At 50.6% G+C, this 22,461-nt stretch overlaps 3 protein-coding genes across 7 annotated transcripts in view; 1 reads left to right on the forward strand and 2 right to left on the reverse strand.

Moving 5' to 3' along the window:
- POLL (DNA polymerase lambda) lies at positions 270–17,841 on the reverse strand. Of its 4 annotated transcripts, none has more exons than XM_021397666.1 (9): positions 17,177–17,841; positions 10,749–10,836; positions 10,132–10,426; positions 9,308–9,470; positions 5,997–6,317; positions 5,256–5,429; positions 4,217–4,345; positions 2,348–2,516; positions 270–2,070 (listed from the first exon to the last, which is right to left on the reverse strand). In XM_021397666.1, the coding sequence occupies exons 1-9, from the start codon at positions 17,204–17,206 to the stop codon at positions 1,706–1,708; spliced, it is 1,734 nt and encodes a 577-aa protein (XP_021253341.1). In that variant the 5' UTR covers positions 17,207–17,841; the 3' UTR covers positions 270–1,705. The 4 variants fall into 4 exon arrangements, with proteins under 4 accessions (XP_021253341.1, XP_021253340.1, XP_021253342.1 ...); XM_021397665.1 differs by having other exon boundaries at positions 10,132–10,429; XM_021397667.1 differs by lacking the exon at positions 17,177–17,841 and having other exon boundaries at positions 10,132–10,429; positions 10,682–11,128.
- DPCD (deleted in primary ciliary dyskinesia homolog (mouse)) lies at positions 11,089–18,068 on the forward strand. The gene is made up of 6 exons (XM_021397669.1): positions 11,089–11,237; positions 11,520–11,600; positions 12,203–12,327; positions 13,081–13,214; positions 16,589–16,691; positions 17,862–18,068. The coding sequence occupies exons 1-6, from the start codon at positions 11,174–11,176 to the stop codon at positions 17,964–17,966; spliced, it is 612 nt and encodes a 203-aa protein (XP_021253344.1). The 5' UTR covers positions 11,089–11,173; the 3' UTR covers positions 17,967–18,068.
- Positions 21,482–22,461, reverse strand: part of FBXW4 (F-box and WD repeat domain containing 4) — a 60,223-nt gene continuing 59,243 nt past the window's right edge. For both annotated transcript variants that reach the window (XM_021397670.1, XM_021397671.1), the window contains exon 9: positions 21,482–22,254. In XM_021397670.1, the coding sequence (XP_021253345.1) occupies positions 22,138–22,254 (117 nt within the window). In that variant the 3' untranslated portion in view covers positions 21,482–22,137. The remainder of the gene's footprint in view (positions 22,255–22,461) is intronic.

Below are 22,461 nucleotides of genomic sequence, written 5' to 3' on the forward strand. Positions count from 1 at the left end.
TTGCAGGGCTGCTGCAGCACCCGTTTGGCACCGCAGTGTGAATTGTGGGCCCGGAGGGAAGGACAAAGGGGAAAGGGACGGGGGACAGCAGCACCGCATTTCCCCCACCCATAGCAACATCCCCAGCATGTGACCCTGGCGAGAGGGGCAGCCCCAGTCCCACAAGGAACAGCTCACCCTGGCATCGAGAGCTGGATCAAAACCCGTGCTCACCCAGGGACAGAGGTGAGAAGCCCAACTGCAAGGCAGGGAGCAAGAAGACAGAGGCATCAAGGAAAAAGAGATAAGGGATTTATTGTACTTTATGTTTCAAAGCACCAAGACACGCCAGAAGACATTCATTTCCACCAAGTGTTCTGTAGAAGGGCTGGGCTGACACAGCTGCCAGGTTTGAGGCCCTAGTGCCTGCCCCGGCAGCAAACACAGCTCATCCCTGCACTTGACAAAGACGCAGCAAAGTGCAGAGTGGGGGGAGCCAGGTCCCCCACATGACAAGGGAGCGTAAGGCCAGGTCAGCCCCAGAGACTGGGGCAGGAACAACCACCCTGGCCTCACCAGCAGCTGATGCTGCGGAGCACTGAAAGCCTCTGTGAAATTCATCTCCAAAATACAAAAATAGTTGAGCTTTCCTGAGAAATAAAATTCACTCCCTTGGAATAGAAGGGGGTAGCACACCTGTACATGTACACACACACACACACACACACACACACACACTTGCTCTGATACAGACCAGGTGACTTCCTGGATACCACACACACAAAATGGGAAAGCTCTGCTTTGCCCAGATTAACACTGAATTATCCACGTTTCTCTCTGCCTCCATGCCTTGTATGCGCCAAACACACAGTCCTACCGGGTTACATTCAGCGTCGTTACAAGCCTGAGCACAGTTACCCTGAAGCCCAAGGGCCACTCCTTTCCTGCACCAAGGGGAAAGGAGCCCGTGTGCCCAGGCCAGGAGGATCACAGCACTCTGCACTGCAGGATGCTCAGCACATGACAAACTGAGAACACACAGACACGGCACAGTGGGTTCTTACGCATTCCTCAGGGCTTACTTGGCACCAGGGGAAGCTGCCTGGCACTGCACAATGAGTGCACCCATTGCGGGACACAAGTCAGACAGAGGGAGGACATGGCAGCAGCACAGGGGAACCCTTCGCAATTCCCGGAGCAGCAGTTGCCAACAGCAGTGAGCAGAGGAAAGGGGCTTGTTTCCAGGCCAGGCCAGACCCCTGCTGCCTTCATACACAGCTCAGGACAGAGATTATGGGGCATCTGTGCTCAGACAGAGAGGAAGATGCATCCCTCTTCCCCAGTCCCCAAGCACCAGGACGGCTTTCATCGTAAGGTTTCTCCAGGTCAACCTCCTGGAGCTTCCCTAGGGAGAGCCAGGCCAGGGTTAGCCGGCGGGCAGTGAGCCCCTTCAGTAGCCAGGGGGTGCCTGAGAGCTGGGCACAGGCAGACGCGTGTGACACCGGGCAGCCCTTCCAGCCTGATCCCAGCCCGCTTCCAGACCACGCCCTCTGCTGGGTGAAGCCACAAAGCTCTGCTAGCAGCAGGGCCCCAGTTTGCAAGGAGCCCCAGTTTGCTGGGACACGTTGCCCAGTTCACAGTCACCACAGAACAGCACCGGGGAAGCCAGCACCCTTCAAAAAAGCAGCACAGCGTGGGGCTCGGAGCGCTGGGCGACAACAGGGTGTCACCAGTCCCGTTCCGAGGGCTCTCGGTAAGGCAGCCCCAGCTGAATGAAGACGTCTCTCTCCGTCGGGGTGGGCAGAGCATGGCCAGAGGCCACCTTGACACCACCAGGGCCTCGCACCACAGCCATGCTGAGGGCATGCTCTGAGAGGCTCATGCCCTTGGTCTTGGCCAGGGCGCGCATGGAGCGGTTGAAGTGAGCCGAGCCGGTGAAGTAGAGCAGGGCGCAGGCAAACTCACTGTAAGGCACCACGATGATGTCCAGGCGCCGGTGGCGACGGGCTGGCCCGGGAAGGCGGCACACCCCCAGATACTTCTTCTGATCACCGTTGTCCTCCTGACTCACTAGGTCATCTGTAAGGAAGCCTGAGGAGAGGGAGCAGGCAAAGGGGAGCTGAGTGGCAGAGCCTGGAATCCCCATCCTGAACTTCCCACGGTCCAGACAGCAGCTGAGGGGTCTCAGTGCGCTGCAGGGTCCCTGCAACTACACAGCCTCAGCCCTGACAACCTCACAAGAGAGGAGAAGCGATCACCTGCCCTTCAATGGATGCTATTCACGTGTAGCTCTGACCTCAGTCCCTCCTTGGCTTGGCTGCGCTAAGAACAGCTTCGAGTGCCATGTGCCAGCCCCCAGCCCTCTTACCACTCTCGTGGAGGCTGTCAAGCAGCTTGCTGAACAGCCCACGGTGAGACTGACCATCCGGGTGAGTGACCAGCACGTCCACATCTCCGCAGGTGGCCTTCCCCCGACGGTAGGAGCCACATGCCACACACACAAGCCCAGGCTTCAGGGCCAGGGCTGCTTGTCTGACCTTCAAGAACAGAAAGAGGGGATAAGAGTCACAGACCGCTCTCTCAATGCCCTCTCTGTCCAGGCAGCAAATGATCTTGCACCTGCCTCAGCCAGTCCTGCAGCTCCAGGGTCTCTGTACAGAGCTGACACTTGGCAGGCATGGCAAACTGCCCCAAGGAGAAGACTGGCCTGCTGTCAGAAGCTGCGTGTGCTGGGGTGGCTTTTACATAGTCCTGCAAATGCCCAGCCCACCACCATACAACACAATGATCTACCAGGCTGCTGCCACAAAGTTGGCCATCAGTATCAGCTCTTGGGGGAGGCCAGGCCGGAGCTGGGTTGGGACAAGTTGGAAGATGCAGCAATGTTAAGGAGGCAGCAGCATCAGAGATACCCCTAATGCAGCCACTTCCAGGCTGGATCCCAGCTCCCACTCTGTGCAGAGAGTGCCAATTCTGATGGCTTCATTCATTAAATGCTTAAGAAAGGCTCCCAGGTCCTTGGACAAGAGAGAAGTATTCTTGGTCTGATTGTGCCAATCACCCTGTTGGCAGCAAATAATTAGGGGCTCAGCAATTCCCAGTGACGAGGCCATCACAGGGGCTGAGGTTCAGGAAGGTAGTGTCCATGCCCACAGCCCCTTGTCACTCTTGAGGATCATCCTTCATTAGCAAGAGATAAACCCATTAACCTTTGCCCCAGAGGTGCTTCAAGAAGCCACAAGCCTTTCTCATGCGGAGCAAGCCCTCCTCTGGTGTCCTTGCCCCCCTTCTGGCTTTAAATGAAGATTTCTAGAAAACTCCCAGCCCCACCCAAAAGCCTAAAAGCACATCAGATCTCACTGTGACAGGCAGCACAGACAGTGACTAATCCCTTATTCTCTCTCCCTAGCCTGGATCAGAGGTGTGTGCCTGTGTATGGAGGGGAGCACAGTAATCCCATCAAGATAACAATAGGCCCATCCCCAAGAGCCAGCTCCTCAAACCAGCCTGCCTGGGAAAAGGACTGCTCACTACCAGAATGGCTAATCCGGCATACGGGACTGACACCCCAGCAGGAGCCTGGCAGGAGCGTATTCTTCGTGGCCAGGCCCTGTGGCCGAGTGACAGGGTCACGCTGCCTGCTGCTTCCATGGTGATCAGAGAGCACAGGGGTAGCAATGATGGAGCCCCAAGCTCTCTGCTCACATTAGGGTACACTGGCTTAGCACCCCATGGTCCTGGAGTGCCATGGCTTACTAGAGCGAGCAACGTCCTTCTGCACCTGGATCCTTGTCGCTTCTACCAAGGATACCCATGGTCTGTCCCCACACCAACAACCAGCTCACAGAATGCTCGTGGCTTCCTTTGGAGAAGCAGCATCAGGGAATCGGCTCAGGGCGTTGGCCAAAAGCAGATATCTCAGAGAAGACATGACACAGGAAAGAGGAGCTAGAACCTGCTCAAACCATCATGCCACATGTAGTCTTTTTCAAAGCATTGTGAGGAACTGACAGCTGGGAAGTTTTATCCTTCTTGCCAAGCAATCAAACTGAACCTTCTTACAGGTTCAAGTAAGTACTTTGTGGGCCCACACCCAAAAACGGTCACCTAAGCGCTAACACAGCTCAGAGTAGATGCTGAAGAACTCGGCTATAACAGGGACATTTCCACAGCCTGCTCCCTCCTGACAGATCCCAGCAGGTCCTCCACTCCAAGGGCCCGGGAGCAAGCTACTCACAGTCTGCTCTATTTCTGCAGCTTCCTCCCGAGGCATGCGCTGCAGGAAATCCTCGTAGTGCTTCAGGCCCACAGCTTGCTGGCTGGTGAGAGACGCCTTTGTGCGGATATCATCCAGCGTCCGGAACCCCTAGTGCAGAACACATGATCTCTGCTGAAACTTCGCTCTTCAAATGCTTTCCACTAGGACCAGGGGAGGTGGTATTTAACCTGTCTCAAGACCAGGCTAGTCACAGTTTCTGAAATCACCTGTAGAAATCGCTTATGGCCTCCTTCCTGAAGAGATTTAGGCAATCCCCACACACGCTTCTAATTTCCACCCCACAATGACTTCAAATCTTAACTAAATCTGACAGAAGGGTACTGTTCTTAAGGCAACTGTGCTCTTTGTGGCTTGAATGAAATCAAGTGGTGCAGGTAAAGGAAAGCCTACAGTGTAAACACAAGCACATTTTCAGACAGCGAAGAAGCCAATCACAAACCAAACACTACAGGAAGGCAGGCTTCACTAGATCTATGCTCAGGAAACACACTCTTTCTCAGAAGGAACTTACCAACGGGCTGGACAGACTCATGTTGGCACTTAATTACTTCAACTTCATTTTTACAACAAGGTGGATGGCTGCTCTAACAGCTACAGGAGCCAGCCAGGACAACAGGGCAGTGACTGGATGGGGAACTCTGGCAACCAAGACGTCCTGGCTCAAGGCCGGCTCCTAACAGTGTCACTGCAGCGCGCAGGGTGAGATGAGTCTCCAAGCAGTGATGGTAACAGAAGAGAAAGTGTGTGTCCTCCACTCCTCCTACTGCACATCTTTGTCTACCCCTCACCCAAACTCAGCCTTGGCTGCCTGCACTCCACTCTCCCCAAATACACTCACAACAGGACCCAGCCTCGCAATTCCTCCCATAAAAGCAGATTTGAATCCCATCTGTGGATACTGACAACTGGAAACTATTTGTTAAAGTAATTCTCCTGCACTCAGAAGCAGTCCTCAAATCACAGCCTGAGAACCACTTGTATGAAGCACTAAACTTACCTGCTGGTACCACATCTGAGCTGTTTTGACCCCTGCTCCCCAGATGTTGGAAAAGAGCTCCAGCACAGGCACGCTCTCACTGATATGATCCAGCTTGCGCAGGTGTCCACTCTCCAAGATCTCCAGGATCTTCTCTGCCATTCGCTTCCCAATCCCAGGAATCTTACAGGCTTCCTAGCAAGAAATCAGAGGTGATAAAAGCCACAGACGAGCTGTGGAGCTGTTACCACTCAGAGCCCAGTCAGCCATTTGATCAGTGACTGGTAAGCGGCAGCACTAGTTCTGTGAGCTGCTCATCTTCAGACCTGGCTTATGCAGGTTCAGTGCCAAGTGAAAAAGGACAAGCATACAGAAGAGGATTGAAACACTGCTACACTGAACGGCTGGGCTGTCACAGTCAATCACGACCAGATTCAGTTAGTTTTATATGTTATCTCCAATGCTAGCCAGTTGCTGAGGTTTAAGAGGAAGGAGAAAATGGCCCTGCACTGAACCTAGGGAAGGCATTTATCTCATGGGTGCTCAGATCTGACCCTAAGAGGCTCTGAGTTTGAACATGGGATAGAGGCTCTGACTCCACTTTTCTGTCAAAGAATCCAACTCACTACACAACAGCTTCGAGCACAATTCCCAAGGCATGAAGATAAGCTGCCCCACACAGAAACAGGAGTGGATCTGCCTTAGAACAGATGAGATGCTGAGTCCATCTCTCTGTTCCACTACTCTGGGAAAGTGTTTTACCTGGTAGGAGGTGACTGGTTTGTGGTAGCTTTTGAGTGCATTGATGGCTTTAGCATAACCCAGAGCTCTCCACTTGTCCCCCTGGACAGAATAGGCTTTTGCCAGCACTTCCAGCTTCTCTGTGATGCACTGGTTGTGATTCTCCTTCTTGCTGTTGGAGGACTGTGCACAAACCCACTTGCTGGCAGGCTGGGCCACTGCGGTAGAGCTGCCGCTGGTCTCCTCTGATGATTTCACAGGATAGCGGCCAGAAATCAGCGCTTCCAGATCTCCCTGAGTGACACTAGCATCTTCTTCGCTGTCTTCATCGTCATAGACTTTCTTCAGGGAGAGGTAGAAAAGCAGTCATGTGAGAATAAGTGCATGCCTCACATATGTCCCGTTAGCACAGTCTGCTCTTGGGAGTAGGAAGTCAGAGCACTAACCAACCTCCAGGGTACGCAGTGCTCAAATTGCCATCTCAGGAAGTTGTTAGTTATACGCACACACAGCTCTAAATGTTCTAAGCTACCCAGGCACCCCTTGAAAACACATGCATATCTCACAAAGCACAGGAGAACAGAGGCTGCTGTCCAGATGCAACCCAAGGACACACGCACTCCTCCTGGGAAACTTTTTGTTGATCTGCTGTCTGTACAGGCACATCTCTCACACTCAGTCTCTGCGCCTTCCACCCCACGATGCAGATCACAGGAGATACGCCCTGAACTCTGTTTTCACGTTACAGATGAAATCTTAACAGGGTACTAAATTACAACCCCCCCATTTTCCCCATGGCTATCTGCAAGAGAAAAGGGGAAGGAAGGAATGCCACAAAGGACTCCACATTCCTCAGTGACAGAAGAAAGAACCAATGTATACATTTGCTGATACCCTCAGCATTAGGATGCCTCTGTGTGGACTTAAGAAACAATGACCCCTGGCTTCAGGTGATGAACAAAAGCGGATAGAAGTAGGAAGCTGAACAGAGGCTTTGAAGACCGCTTTGCTCATTGGGGTCCTCCTCTCTCCTTATGTATAAACACAGGAGTCCACAGAGATACGTGAGCTCTTGTACCACGGAAATAAACCCGAAAGGAACAGAGCTGTTTGGGATCCGTCCTGAAGTTACACGCTGCACACAAGTCCCGTTACGAGTTTCTGCAGAGCATCAGCCTAACTAAGGCCGAGCCACATCCTTACAACCTGTTTCTGCTGGCTAGGGAGGCTTGCAGACAAAATTCCTGCAACATACAGAGCTGAAGTCATTAGGCAGAAGAGGCAGGATGTTCCTGTGCTTTCCCTTTTGTAATCTTGTTTTATAACTCTGAAAATTGGGTCAGACTGAGGATTTGATAGACTGAAGTAGTTTTATTTGCTTTGAAACTCTGTATGCAACTCCCTTAAGACAACGTTCCCTCTAAGGGTAGCAAAGCCTCAGAGTGTTCAGATCGCTTAGTAAGCCCCTTAAAAGCATTTAAGGAGCATGTTATCCACCACAACGTAAACAACTCTACAGCTGGAGCATGCAATTCCCATTCTCTCAGCCAGCAATGTCACATAGGTGAAACAGTACATAAACCCCAGAATCTCTGTGCTTTGCCAAAAAAGCTGATGGGCTTTTTACAACCATACGTGCAAAACCAATAGTCTTCTGAGCTTCTAAGCTACTCCAGGATCCTACAGCAGGTGACTTGCAGAGCTGGGTAAGAATGGGTTGTGCCTGGTTTGTGTGTCCCAGGAAGGCAGCTCGAGCCTGCCAGCTGAGGCAGTGCTTCACTTGAGAGGGAGGAAACAGTACCAGGGTTCCATTGGTGAATAACTGGCACCACTTGCTGCCTTGCAGAAAACTACAGCAACTTGATGCCAGTCACAAAGCAGCTGTGACAACGTGACTGGCAACAGGATTTCTGCAGAGTTCACATCCAAACCCCAAATTCTCAGAGCAGTCCCCACTCAGTATGATATACCAGCACACTCCCCACTGCCTAGAGGAAAGCATCAACCCACAGTAGAAAAGACTCGGTGCTTAAATGGATGCTACTTCCACGTTAAGATTTCATGTTCACCTTCTCTGTTGGTGTGGTGTTTATGCCTTTAAAGCATAACCATCGAGTTCTCCTCTCAACCTCACACAGCCCTAAGCTTGGACCAAGGGAATTTACTCAGGTGCCTACAGATACTGTTTTTGCACACAGACTAACAGGAAGTATCATTGCTTCAGGGGATTTAAAAGGAAAAAAGGCAACAAGGCTTCCCACAGACTCTAGCAGCTGTCTGACCACCCAAAGTAAACGTGAGAAGAAAGCAGGACAGATGCCACAGGATCCACAACAGCACAAAAATCCTTTCTTGTTCTTAAGTGTGAGATTTGTTATTTATGATTACCACTAGAGTTATAAGAAACAGCAAAGATAGGGTAATTGCAAAGGTGATACAGTTAAGAAGTAGTAGCCAACTCTGCCCATAACACACTAGACAGCAAATCTGGGGAGCAAAGATCCCCCCCAAGCACATGCTCACGAGAAAAGAAAGCCTAAAACAAAGGAGCCTTTGGTGGGCTAGTTAGTGAGTGAGTGAGTGAGTAATTGCAGCATTTCATAAAACAAATTCAGCACATATGATTTGGGACTGAGTTAGCAAACACAGCATCAGATACCAGCATTACAAGGCAGCTGCTGTTCTAAGAGGTCTGTGGTAACTGTGGCTGCAGATAGATTTGGATAATGCCAACATAAAAAAGGGCTCAGCAAACTTGGGCAAAAACACAGGAAAAGACAAAGCTGATGGCAGACCTCGAGAAACTGACTCACAGCAGAGGCCACCAATAACTTGACACAGATATTTTAAGCACACCATCACAATCGTTCTAGTAGCAATCTGATCCTCCGCACATGTGTCTGAACAGGGTTCTTGCCAAGGTGTGGAGAATGTGTCAGTGTGGCTCAGGCAGGAACATGGGATGAAATATCAGTGCTTTCTGAAAGGGAGATATTCTCAGCCAGGGAATATTCCTCAAAAAGAGGCAGGAGAAACATGATCACTGGAGTGAGCCTTGGCCAGACTGGAGCACCTGGACTGCTTCATCTAGAAATATTCCGATGGAGATAGGAATTTAAGGGGTGTTTTTTCTACTTTAAACACCTAAAGGGATAAAGAAAAGCAGTAGCCACGTCTACAGCCCAAACCTGCCAGCACCAACCCACTGAAACATCCAAACAACATCCCTTCGCTCAGAAAGTCTGGCATCATACCCCTGTGGGAATGCTCTTAGCCAAAAGCAGTACACAGGACCTGTCCACAAGGAGCAGAGCCTGTGTGGGAAGCCTCACCTCAGATGGTTGCTGCTGTGAAAGGCTGCCTAGGTTTTGCTGTGAGGAATCCCCCACTTGTGCTTTAGTATTTGGTTCTGCTGTGCTCTCCACCATCAAGGACTGGCTTTCTCCATTGCCCATGAGCTGCTGCTGCTGCTGCTGTTCTCCCTCTTCCCGGTACCTGCCATGGATCAGACACCTTAGTAGAGAAGTACTTATCAGCCCCAAGAAGCTTATCCAAAAAACCTTTACTCATATTTTGGAATGAAGCAAACAATACAAACTGTACTCCCACGTTATTCTGGCTTTGGCTCAATGCCCCAGTTTCAATCCATCTCACTGACCTGCAACTTCCACTCCCAACTACCTCAGTCTTAAACACTTCTTCTGCACTTCCACCAAAACATTTTGACCCTAATCTGTGGTTGCTGCTGTTCCACTCCTTACTTCCCCTTGTGCCTAGTTGTCAGCTTTCTCTCTACTCTTCATCTGCAGTAAGTAAAAAATAGCATTTAATCCCCAGTATTTCTAAAAAAATAAAAATAAGAACATCCTGCTACCACTGATGGATTAGGAAGAAGTGCCCTTAGCACCAGCGGTGAGCAACAGGACTCCTGCTAGCACTCTGGGCTCTGCTCCACGTTCTGCTATCACACAGAATGGCAACCAGTCACAAAGTCACTAAATTTCACAATCTGTATGGCGAAAAAGGATTTTGAGCTATGCCCAAGGGAGTTGTGAAGAGCTGCAGTCTGAGATTGCAAGCAGAGGTCAAATTTTAGTGCAATTCAATTTAGGATTGAGCCACCACAGGGAGGAAAAGCAGCACAGCATTTGCCTACCTCCGAGGGATAAAGACGCTGTAGCCAGCGGTATTCAGCAGCTTCTGATCTCTAATGCAATCACTGAGCCAGGATGCCTTCACCAGCTGCAAGCTCGAAGGCAGCTTGGCCAATTTCAGGAGCCGGAAGGCCCGGTCGCAGTCCATATCTTCAGCTACAATGACGTGCGTCACCTCCGAGCAGAGACAGTTGCGTACGTATCCCCCATTCTGGACAATCTGCTTGTGGAAGATCTCTGCCCTAGCTTGGCCGATGCCAGCTTGCAACACGTAGGCAGTGACTGGTTTCAGCCACTCTGCTGAAGAAAAGCACAGGGCAGGAGCTCAGTGACAGAGAAGCCGTGTCCTGAACCAAGCGAGCTACACATCTCAGGTGGGACTGGTTGGCAGGCACCCTGCTGGGCACCGGCTGTACACACTGCAGCAAGCCAGCCATGCCTCTACAGAAGATGCACTCAGGGGCCAGGAGAAGCCTTTAGGGGCACAGTACCTCCAGCCAGCATGCTGGGATACTACCATTATATCCCACACCATGGGCACACGGGACTTACCCTCAGGCTCCTCCATTCCTTCTTTTGGGATCTTTGGAGGGACACTTTTCCCTGAGTCATCCCTCACCTTCTTCCTCTTGGGAAAGGCTTTGACAATCCCTCGCAGTTCCATAGGCTGTGCCTCGCTCCCCTGGGGGGAAATTAAGCTGCAGCCGCTGAATAGCAGCAAGGAAGGAGAAAGTTGCTTAGAACAGTCGCATACAATCAAAACAAGCTTCACACATTTTGCTTATAGCCTGCGTTGGCTTGCATCGCTGTTATTTTGTTGCCGTTGGGGAGCTGAGCTCCGGGGCTGGAAGCGATCCCTGTGAGGGTCCCGGAGGGCTGAGAGAAGGCCCCCGGCACCCAGGGAGGGAAGCGGCCCCGAGCCGGCACCAGGCCTAGGCCCCGCGGTAGGCCTCGCTCAGCTACGGGTCGCCGGCAGAGGCCGACGAGCACTTCCGGTCGACGGCGGAAGTGTGCGCGTTGCCGTGGAGACAGGCCCCGGCCGCCATGGCGGTGCCGAGCTGGCTGGAGAGGCTGCGGGCCGCCAGCAAGACCGCGCTGGTGCAGGACGGTAACGGAAGCGGCGAGCCGGGATGGGGCCCTGCCTTCCCCTTCTCTCCAACCCGGGGCGTTTCGGGGCTGCCCTGTGGGAAGGGAGCGCGGCCTGGGCCCGGGGCCGGGTCCCAAGGGAGGAAACGGGTCTGCAAACGTAGGGACACGGCCCTGTGCTGCTGCGCTCATACAAGGAAACGAGGTCCCGAGCGTAGGGGGTGCGATCCCGGACAAGGGGACAGGGCCCTACAGCCGGGGTAAGCCTATTGCTATTGACCCTCAGCCCCTGCCTTGCTTCTAGGGAAGCGGAAGATCCACTACCAGTTTGAGGATGGGAAGGAGATGGCCGAAGAGTACGACATGAAGACCGGCCAGTTAGTGAGTAAGTGGGGCAGTAGGTCAGTATTCGTAGGGCTGGAGTGGTTGGAGGGACTGTCTGGGCAGGAAGAAAGTGCTCCTAAATATTCCAGAAAGAGTTGTGTCTGGAGCTCCCGCTCCCTTCTGAAGGGACATAACTATGGTTGATTAGGCCCAGGGTTTTCTCACTTCCTTGGGCAAACCTTGCTTCAGCCCAGGGTCACTCGCAACAGACTCAATTGCACTGAATGGGATTGCCAGCTTGCACAGCCTGACACGGGCTGCGATGTGTGCTGGGGTGAAACGTGCTTTTTGGTGGCTTCTGCAGCCACACACAAACAAGGTGTTGGTTACAGATATTATCCAAAACCACAATTGCAGCATGGCATCTGTTGTGAACTTACTATGGCTTCAGTATCGCATAGTAAAAAAGAGGCAGTCAGTGCACAATTCTTGGACTCATGAGTAGTCCAGCTAACTGATCCACTTATACCAAAGTGAAAATAATTGAAATTAAGGGAAAAGGCTTATCATCATTTCAACTCGGTGTGCAGGGCAATTTTGGTAGTGGTTTGCTGGACTTCTTCATATGAAACAGAATAACAAAATCTCTTCTCCCTTCTACAGGTAGAAGGTGGCGAGAGAAGAACACCCTCGGGGGCTCTGGCAAGTGGCAGGTTGAAGTGGGAGACCCAACTTCGCCTCTCCTGGGACCACTGGAATCAGAGCTCATAAAGGAAAGCAGCTCTAACGTATGTAAGGGTCTGCAGGCACCACTGCACCTAAAACTACCTACCCAGCCTTGTGCTTACGGCAGTAGTCAATAGTCTGTAGATCACTCACGGGCCCAAGAGACAGCCTTAAACTGCCCAGTGCTCTGCTACAAAGCATCCCAAAGGTCTGGGGAGAAGGAGGGCACAGTTTAGGTTCTTTTGAGGTTTTCAGGTGATTTGTGGTTCCTGTAAGTAGAGAAACTGTACTGCTGTGGTAGCCAGCTACTGTGCTAGCCTCCAAAAAAGTAGGCTGAAAGGAAGGCCAGAGGCAGGACAGTGGGTGGAAAGTGAGGTGATGGCAGTGAAAGGCCAACACAGGCAGTGTGTATCAGGCTGCTCCTTAACACAGCACTGCCTGTTTTAACTTCCTGTCTCACTAGCTTAGGGGGCAGAGGTTTTAGTCTCTCACTTTCTTTTCTGTAGACCTGAAACACAAGAGCAGCTCTGCACAGCAGACTGGGGCAGAGGCCCGGTTTCACTGTATCACTGTGCTGTGGGACTCCCTTAGTGAATGTCTTCAGCCTCCTACAAGCAGAACAGGCAATGCCCTGGGTAAATGTTAGCCCTAGAAAACTGGTGCTTGGGCAGCTTCTTGAGTTGTTGCTAAATGATCCAGTGGGAAAGAAGAGATAGTCCCATATGGAGCCTCTTGGAGTATTAAAAGCAAAAGAGTACAAGGAGGAGAGAGGAGACAGCTGGAGGGGCCTTGCTAAACGTACTTGTTTTCTGTAGCCCATCTTCATGAGGAAGGATACCCTGACCAGCTTCCAGTGGCGGATCCGTAACCTGCCCTACCCCAAGGAGGTCTACAGTGTCTCTGTGGAGAAGGAGCAGCGCTGCTGTGTCATCCGGACCACGAACAAGAAGTCAGTAAGGACAGCACTGCCAGTGCTGAAAGTCCCTTGGGGTGGGTTGGCACAGAGGGCAGGCTGGAAGTGGCAGAGGGGCAATGTCCTCTCTCACCTTTGTTTGAGGAACCATACCTTGGACAGAAAGAGACATGCAACTGCAATTTCCACTTCCAGCTGCCCCAGACTGAGCAAAAAGCCCCTCAAGCTCAGCAATGGACTTTGCTTATCTCACAGTTACTTATCTCACAGTTCAGTAGCAAGGTGTTTAGTCTGTTCTTTTCCTGTCAAATATCATTTCATTTCTCTTTGGGAATCCTCAGATTCAAATACCTCTACAGACCTGTTGAAGCTAGAGCTTCCCATCCTCTTCCTGAGACACGATACTTTGATTTAGTCATTGTATCTCGGAATGCATGGAGCTGCAGAATTCAGGAGGCACGGTGTAAGCTGTGAGCACACAGGCAGGCAGATTTCACCTTTAAAAATTTGCTCTATAGCCAAATGACAATGATATTTTTTGTTCTGGAGGTAGCAAGAAAAAATACAATCTAGAAAGGACAGCACCACAATATTCTGCCAAAAGAAAACTGAGATGGGAGCAAAAAATCCTCTTCAGCATCATCTTATCCTATGTCATCACATGGCCACTCTCACAGAGTGAGATGCACTGTGCACCAAAGCCATTACTGGCTCAGTGGAATAGGCCAGGATGAGCAGTAGCGTTGGGGAGAGATTGCAAGGAGGGAGTATTAGGAAAACAAGAGAGAATATTGGAAGGTCAATGAATGCTATTTACAGACTGGGATAAATACACCCGTACGGAAGGCTGGGCAGCCTGTCCTTTGCTTGCCTTCCCTCCCCAGCGTTGCTGCAGAACCCGGGAGGATCAGGTTCGTGGGTCAAAACCGCAGTGGTGCTTTCCAGCCCGCACCCTGTTCTCTTTCAACCATTCCTTGCTGCTGGCTGTAGGTGGTGCTGTTGGCAAAGAACTCGCTCTGCCTTGGAAACTGAACGGCTTTCAAGACAGCAGAACCCAGTTTTCAGGCAGTGGTTTACCACATCAGAGACAATGGCAAGGGGAAGTCTGAGCTTTGCACATGGGCACACCTGGATGCTCAAAAGCAGGAGGAAGCTGACAGTAGGGAGGGGGAGTCTGCCTGATGAAACCAGATACAGCTCTAATACAGTAAGTTTCTGGCCTGAATCCACAGGGAAGGATTTGCAAGAAAAGATTTGGGAGACCTGTGTAGCAAAGATGAGTGAGATTCTTGTCAGGTACAAGTGGGTACCCATGGACGGGAGAGGAGTACTGTTTGACTCTTAAGTCCGACCCCAGCTATTATAGGCAAGCTTATTTACTCCCAATCCTACTAGCAGCAGTGTGCATGTGGGAACCTCTTCGCCTGCCATAAGGTTATAATGTACACTAAGGTTTCACCTGTGTCCTACCTGACTTTAAGGTTTTTTGTACCACCCTCGGGATAATAGTAGAGCTGTCCCACAATCGTATGGCAGCCACACACTCGCAGACTAGTGTCAGAGATAGCTGAAGGACATGAAAGCTGCTCACAGCCTGCAGATGAAAGTTAAGGGCTTTGGGAATTAAAGCTGAAAGTCACCTCAGTAGGGAGCAGGGACAGACTCCAGCACTGGAGTACTTAGTACAGGCTCCAGGATATCTTATATCATTTCTCCTGGGTCTTGGCCAGGGCAAGGCACCACTCAGCAACTAATTCCAAGATAGCAACAAAGGCATGGGGCGTCCACAGCGAGAGCGTGCATCGCTATGGGAGAGAAAGGAAACCTCCGAGCCTCTCCAACGCTTGGAAGTCAGCCACACTGCCTCTGAGCAACAGAGCTGTGCTGACCGCCAGCCAGAGGCACAAGCAACAGGATGGGTTGCCAAGTCACTACTGAGTAGCTCAGCAATAAATTCTCAGCATACCAGTAGCAGTTTTCCCTACAGGCTGACAAAAAGTGGATTTCCAGTAGGAAAAAAAAATAGAGGTGACTTCACATATGCACTGTGGCTCTCAAGCCAGGACCGAGGCTCAGAGTGCAATACTGCCCTTGGCCATGGGGTGAGAGGCGAGGGCAGAGAATCTCCCTGCTTCGGCAGGGATAACCTCCCATCAGCTACTTTCCCAGCCCAGACAGGAGCTCTTCACATCCACCAGTCAACTCCCATTCCCTCTGGCCACGGCAAGGGCTGCTCAAGTGGGATTTGCTTAAAACCTCTTGCTGTAAAATAAATCCATTAAACTAAACTCTAAAAACAAACCCAGAAAGCCTTCTCCCCAAACGCCAAACCTGATTCAATTATTGAAGCAAGAGGCAGTGGTAATGTTAGGAGAAGGAGGGGGTGGCCAGGCAGATCTGGTTTCCTTTGATCTTGTCACAGATTTTAGTTTGAGGCCAGCCAAAGCCATTCTTCTCCCCTTCTCCTTAGTCCTGGGGCAGCAGAATGCTGCTGTTTCATTGATAACTCCCAAGGCCTTTTGAAACAGTGTTTTTTTTCTGTGTACTGCTTTTTTTTTCTTTCTTTCTTTTTTTTTTTTTTTTGTCTAATCGGTAAGAAGTTAACACTTCCTTAACATGTCTTTGTGTTCATCTAATCTCTGCTGTTTAACCTTTGACATCTCCCTTATTATCCATGTCTGCCACCTTTTCCAAATACCGACAGCAGTGACAACACAGAACGGTTTGAGCCCTGCGGTAACAAGCTGCGTACATTCCTCCCACTGCACCAGGAGAGCCATTTGCCCTTTGTAGCTGTTTTCACCGTGACTTGGAAAATAAACTGCAATTTGGGCAGGGTAGCTAGAGAGGCCAAGCCTCACACACAACCAGCTGAATGAAGAAGAACCCCTCCTGGCATGACAGCAACTGCTGCCTGTTCTTGTTCAGCTCTGAACACCTCAGTACCAGCTACGAGTCAGTTCCTTGGAGAGAATTGCCAGTTCTTGGAGAGAATTCCCCATGAAACTGCTGGCAGGAACATCCCTCAGCAAGGCTGAGTGCTCTATCCCTAACTATGCCTGGCATTTCTTGAGAGCAACCTGGAGGGACCAAACCTGCTCCCATATACCAGAGCTCTTCAGGACTTTACCAGCTCCAATTCCCAGTTTAGAGGTTTGTTTCCAGTGCTCCCACCAGCCTGGAGTCACCAGCAGGCACACAGCATGGCACAGGCTTCTCCTGTCAACCCTGAGAGATCCATTCCGCCCTGCATTTACCCCCCTGGGAGTTTGCCTGCTCCTTGCAGATCCCAGTTCATGAAACAAAGGCAGGCACACTGGAGATGCAGGAGTACACCTTGCAGAATAACAAGTAGCTCAGGGAAATAGGAACTCCATCCTTCTAATTTCTGTCTCCTCTCACATTTGTAGGTACTACAAGAAGTTCCCTATTCCTGACCTGGACCGATACCAGCTCCCCCTAGATGCAGCTGCCCTGAGCTTCACCCATACCAACAACACTCTGATCATCACGGTGAGGTTTTAGCCATGCAGAACAGCACTTTGCCCTTCCCTTTATGTCCACAAAAAAGTTAAAATTCTTACATGTGGGGAAGCAAGGCAGAGCAGGGAGATATGCCGTGGGTCACTGCTGAGTCCCCTTCTCTGTCACAGTCACTGGCAGTTTTAGATTACACTGGACATGCTAACACTGGCCAGGACAGCCCAGGCCACAGGAGGGGCCCTGCTTGCTCATCAAGGTGACCTGCAGGTGGAACAGTGTCTATAGTGCCCTATTTTCCATGTATCCCCCTCCCACTGGCCTGAGCAAGCCTCCTCTCTCAGCAACAAAAAGTTTGTCTTGGCTGAGCATGCTTTCATGCTCTATGAGTGAGTGCTAAAGACTCCAAGGTCCTGCTGCACTTGGAGGTCTCTCAGCCATAAAAAAGTCACCTGCTGCTTTGTGCCAGAGAGGAGATGCATGGTGGAAGTTAAGAGTCTAGTAAAATGAGCACTTACCTGCTGCAAGGAGCATCCAGAGGCAGACATGCTTTTGAGCAGCACATGCTCATCTTAAACACGGAAGCCAGCTACCAAGAGTGCATCCGCATCCCCTCTGAGGGAAACCTCACAGCAGAGCTGGCGTGGGTGTGCAGAGGAAACAGGCCAGGAGGAGCATCCTGAGTGCTTCTGAGCTTCTGTTTGCTACACACCAAACCCTTGCCAAAAAGCACCTGCATCCACCACTAAACTGCAGCTGGACAAGAGGGCTCTGAGGGGAGGACAGAGGAACTGAAACTCCTATTTCTCTTGCCTTTAAAAAAAGTGGAGATTATATATCAAACACGTGTGAGCTTATGACCAATGAGCACACCAGGGATCCACACAACGCAGCTTGCCAGCATATAACAGAGGTGTTGGTGGAGGCCAAGACTTCACATGCAATTAGGAAGTTTTACTTGTGCTGTAACTGACACTCCAGATCTTGCCAAATGTCCCTACCATGAGGGTACCACCTCTCCAAGCAAGCATTAGAGGTAGCTGATAATGGAAAGACCTCCCTTGTCAAGAGGGCCCAGCTGTGTAGTTTCCACCCAGCAAGAGCTGTGCTAACAGACACCCTGTTGCCTGCAGCCTAGCTCCAGTTAGTTTGCTTGGAGGAGAGGCTGATCAGGAGTGCTATGGGCATTTCTCTGTCCTACAGTACCAGAAGCCAAAAGAGATCCTGGCTGCAGAAGAGGAGTTGCAGAAGGAGCTGAAGAAGATAAAGGCAGCAAACAGTGGAGATGGTGACTGCAAGACCCAATAGGCAGTGGCTGCTAAGAGGCTGAGGTAGCGGGGACAGCTCTCTGCCACAGCTTCATGGTATTTATTTTGCCTTTTCTAATAAAAATTAGTCGTGTTGTTAATAGAGCTGTTTGGAGGAATCTTTGCAGGCCCAGGGAAACTGCAAGGCAGTCTATCATTTGCCACCTTGCCTGATTTACACAGACATTTATGATCCTTCTATTAGTTGTGGGAAGCTGCAGCAAGCAAAGAAAGTACATCACAGCTGCAGTCAGCTGCCCTTTCCTCATCCTGTAGTGGTAGAAGCAACATGAAAGCTGGATAGTTCCCCATATGGAAAAAACCCCTTCCTCACACCTGCTACCTGCCTGGAATGTGCTTGGAAGCAGCTCCCTCTTGTGCTGTTGTGCAAGGTCCTCCATGCTGTTAAAAGAATGTTCTGGTGACCCTGGTTTCTCTGCAAAAAGGTGCTTAGGGCTGAGCAGTCACAGCATATGAAATAGGGTGAAGAGCTGCTTCCTTACAACCAGCCATGTGCAATGTGATGTGCAGGATGCAGGGCTGTTGTGCAGAGGAAGGAACTCAGATGCAGCTGCCTTCATTTGCATGACACGGAGGGGAATGTGGTGACAAGAGCCACTGGACAACTCAAGGGTAGCAAAACCACATCCTTTGCAGGATTGGGCACCAACCTGCCCCAGTGCAAGCCTCACTGCAAAGACAGCTCCCTATGCATGGAGACAACTCCAGCAATGCTGGTTTTACAACTCACCCTCCAGCTGGCTACAGTCTTTATTGCACCAACCATCCCTGTGCTTAGACTTCTGCATGTCCTTTCATCTCCAGTTCATATTTGAACTGCTTCTGCCCAGAACATCCAACTTTTAAGTGAGTATGTTGAGGGCTCCCAGCGTAGCTCCCATGACAAACATTGCTTTCAAACCACAAAAACTCCTCAGAGACTTGCTGGCATCTTCAGTTACACCCTCTCTGCTGCCTAACTTCAGCTCCCATGTGCACAGTCTTCCCAAGGCACTGTCAACAGGCAGGGCTCAGAAGAAGCAGTGTGCCAAGCCCCACTTCTGCTTTTCCCATTCCTTAATGTCACTTGAGGTGGGAGGGTGCATTCTTCAACCAACCAGTGGTGGCACCACCATGGAGTTGCAGCTCTGCTCTAGGTTTCAAACAGAAAGAACCTAAGAGCAGCTAGAAAAGTGCAGGATCCATCAATGGGGGCTGTAGAAAGGGAATGGGAGGACTGGCAGCAGCAATGTTGCAGGCAGGTCTGTCACAGGAGGAGTCTCCCGCACCAGTGACACTGTTCACCTAATCTGCTGACAAGCTCATTCCTACTCTGGGCCTTGCCCAAGTCCCAGTGCAATAAAGAACCTCTCCTCCCACCCAATATTAACCCCAATCCTTCACAGCCTCTCTCTGGGGACTCTGTCAAAGACATTTAATACCTCCACCCCTCTTCTCCACTTGCTATTTCATTAAAGGACCAGGAACACAGCAGGACCTGAGAAAACACAGATCTTCCTCCCCACCTCCAAGCTCTTCCATCTCTCTGGTCTTGTGTCTCATGCCTAATCACTTACCTAAAGCTCTTCACACATGCAGAGCCTGAAGTGCTCCAAGCAATACAGCAACAGTATTTAGCAGCCCCTGACACAAAGCTCCATCTTTTGGACAACAGGTCCATGCTACCTATTGCCCAGAGGTCTCCTTGAGAATCATTATCTCAGACCAGCTGTCTTTGGGATTTACAGATTTGTGTAGATGGAAGATTGTTCCAGTAGTGACATCTTTTTACAGCAGTAGATCAGTGCCTAGGGCACTTAGATATCAATTTTGCCACTTAGACTCCAGGAGAACATGTGGCACCACAGTAGCTACATGGAAGCTGGCAGTAAGCTGGCATAATTGTCAGCAGAGCTGGATCACAAATTGTGACAGGAAGCTGTGCTGGAAAGAGCTTTGTGAGAATACAATCCTGCAGCAAAACCAATTAGAATCATAGAATCGCTCAGGTTGGAAAAGACCTTCAAGATCATCAAGTCCAACTACAACCTAACCATAGTACCCTAACTCTAACAACCCACTACTAAATCATGTCCCTGAGCACCACATCCAAACGGTTTTTAAACACATTCAAGGATGGCAACTCAACCACCTCCCTGGGGAGCCGGTTGCAGTGCTTAACAACCCTTTCTGTAAAGAAGTTTTTCCTGATATCCAACCTAAACCTCCCCTGGCACAACTTGAGGCCATTTCCCCTTGTCCTGCCACCTGTCACCAGTGAGAAGCGACCAGCCCCGCTCTCACTGCAATCACCTTTCACGTATTTGAAGAGAGCAATAAGATCTCCCCTCAGCCTCCTCCTCCCCAGACTAAACAGCCCCAGTTCCTTTAGTTTCTCCTCGTAGGGCATATTCTCCAAGCCCTTCACAAGCCTTGTTGCCCTTCTTTGGACCTGCTCCAGCACCTCCATGTCCTTTCTGTACTGAGATGCCCAAAACTGAACACAGTACTCAAGGTGAGGCCTTACCAGTGCCGAGTACAGGGGCAGGATTACTTCCCTAGTCCTGCTCACCACACCATTCCTGATACAAGCCAGGATGCCACTGGCCTTCTTGGTCACCTGGGCGTACTGCCGGCTCATATTCAGCCGACTGTCCATGTGTACACCAAGGTCCCTTTCCGTCAGGCAGCTTTCCAGCCACTCCTCCCCAAGCCTGTATGGTTGCCTGGGGTTGTTGTGACCAAAATGCAGGACCCAACATTACTTTGCACCCTGAGCTGCTGTCTCACATCCAGTGGGAGTGGAGGGCTGCCTTCAAGCAGGTGAAAATCTGGTTAATTCCACTCCCTCCTTGCTCCAACAGGCTCCAGCACACATCCTCTTCCAATCACTGTGGATAACCAGGGAAGAGCAGCCTCTCGACAGCAGAAATTGCCAATCAAGTCCTAACAAAGCACCATGCTGGCTGCTTTGCCCTAGAAGTGTTGCCAGCTTGTGATACAAAAATTCTCCTTTACCTATTCAGGATACCCAAACTCACAGCCTAATAGAGTTCATGCACCTCCTTCCCTGAGGAGGTCCAGATCCCAGACAACAAAGCACTCATCCACAGACATCCACAAATCATTCAGACAGCACAGAACACATGAAAGCTACAGCTGTGAGATTCAGTTCTGGTCCAGTTCAGAAGGCCATTGCAAAAAGTTGAGCCCTCTTAGATGTTCCTACAGAATCTCAATAAGTCACATCAAGGCCTTGGTTTTTGCACTAGTCCTGTTTGCTGCTTCAGAGAGCAGGCAGCAAGTGAGTTGCAGACCTTGCTTTTGTTCCTTCTTTGAATGAGTGGTATGAGAGCCAAGATCCCAGCAACGGCCTTCAACACATTAGTGCCACAGCATCTGCCCAGAGAGAGATCCTCTAGCCATGTAGACCATCTGAAAACAAGCCCAGTCTCTTCTGCAACCAGCGCATAACATCACAGCTTCTTTGGAACTTGAAACAAAACATACACTCTCTTCTGTTTCCCTTCAGAGTTTTATTTAGCAAAATACAACTGTTTCAGCCCTGCCAAGTGCACTGCCTGACCTGATGGCCAGCTTGGGGAGGCATACACTGAAAGCAGGGCTGGCTCTGCCTTTTAGCTCAATTCTTCCTCTTGGCTGCAAAGAACAGCACAAGCAGCTGTCAAGAGAGCAAGCACAGGTGAAAAGGAGCCCCTGCTCTGGGCACCTTCCCTTCCGCCAAATTAGTGTACCCAACACACAGACTTGCTTCACGTGGCTCAGAGTTTGGCTGATCTCAACCTGACCAGCATACAAGCTGATAGGGCATTCTGGCTCAACCTGCCCCTCAAACATATCCACAGGAGAGTTTAAAAAAAGAAAAGAACAAAAAAACAAAACAAAACAAAAAAAAATCAGATAATATTACAAACCCTGACTTGCACAAAATTAAAAAAAAAAGTAAAGGACAATTGGCCTTTATTTCCACTAAGGGGCAGATGAAGTTGAGAAAGCCTTGCCCCTTCTGGACTCTTCAACATAGCTTTCTGGCAGGCAAAGAATCTCTATAGACGCCTTGGGGGCCACTCTCACCTCTCCTGCTCTGCTTTTCCCTGAGCCAAGTGTCAACTTTGCTGAGCTGGGGCGACCAGAAGCAGTTAAGGTGCCCTTCACGGGGCCGTGAAGTCAAGGACGTGCAAGGCTGATGCCAGGGCAGCGTACAGATGAGTGGTACTGAAACGGAGGCAGTACACTGGGCTGCTGGTGGGTGAAGACAGGTGAAAGCTCTGCAAGAAAACAAGAGATTCAGCTTTTCAAAAAACAGGTCAGCCCACAGACCCCAACAGGTTTTTCAGGCCCAAATGCTAAGATGCCCTAGAAAAGCAGGAATAAAGGTTAGCCCCCCCCTCTGTCTCTTCTTTCAAAGAGACGTGGGTACACGGCTGCCAGAGAATAAGCCAGAAGCTCTGCTGCTGCCTAGCCTCCAACCAGCC

This window comes from Numida meleagris, chromosome 5 (genome assembly GCF_002078875.1).
Source record: "Numida meleagris isolate 19003 breed g44 Domestic line chromosome 5, NumMel1.0, whole genome shotgun sequence".
In the NCBI taxonomy this organism is placed as follows: Eukaryota; Metazoa; Chordata; class Aves; order Galliformes; family Numididae; genus Numida; species Numida meleagris.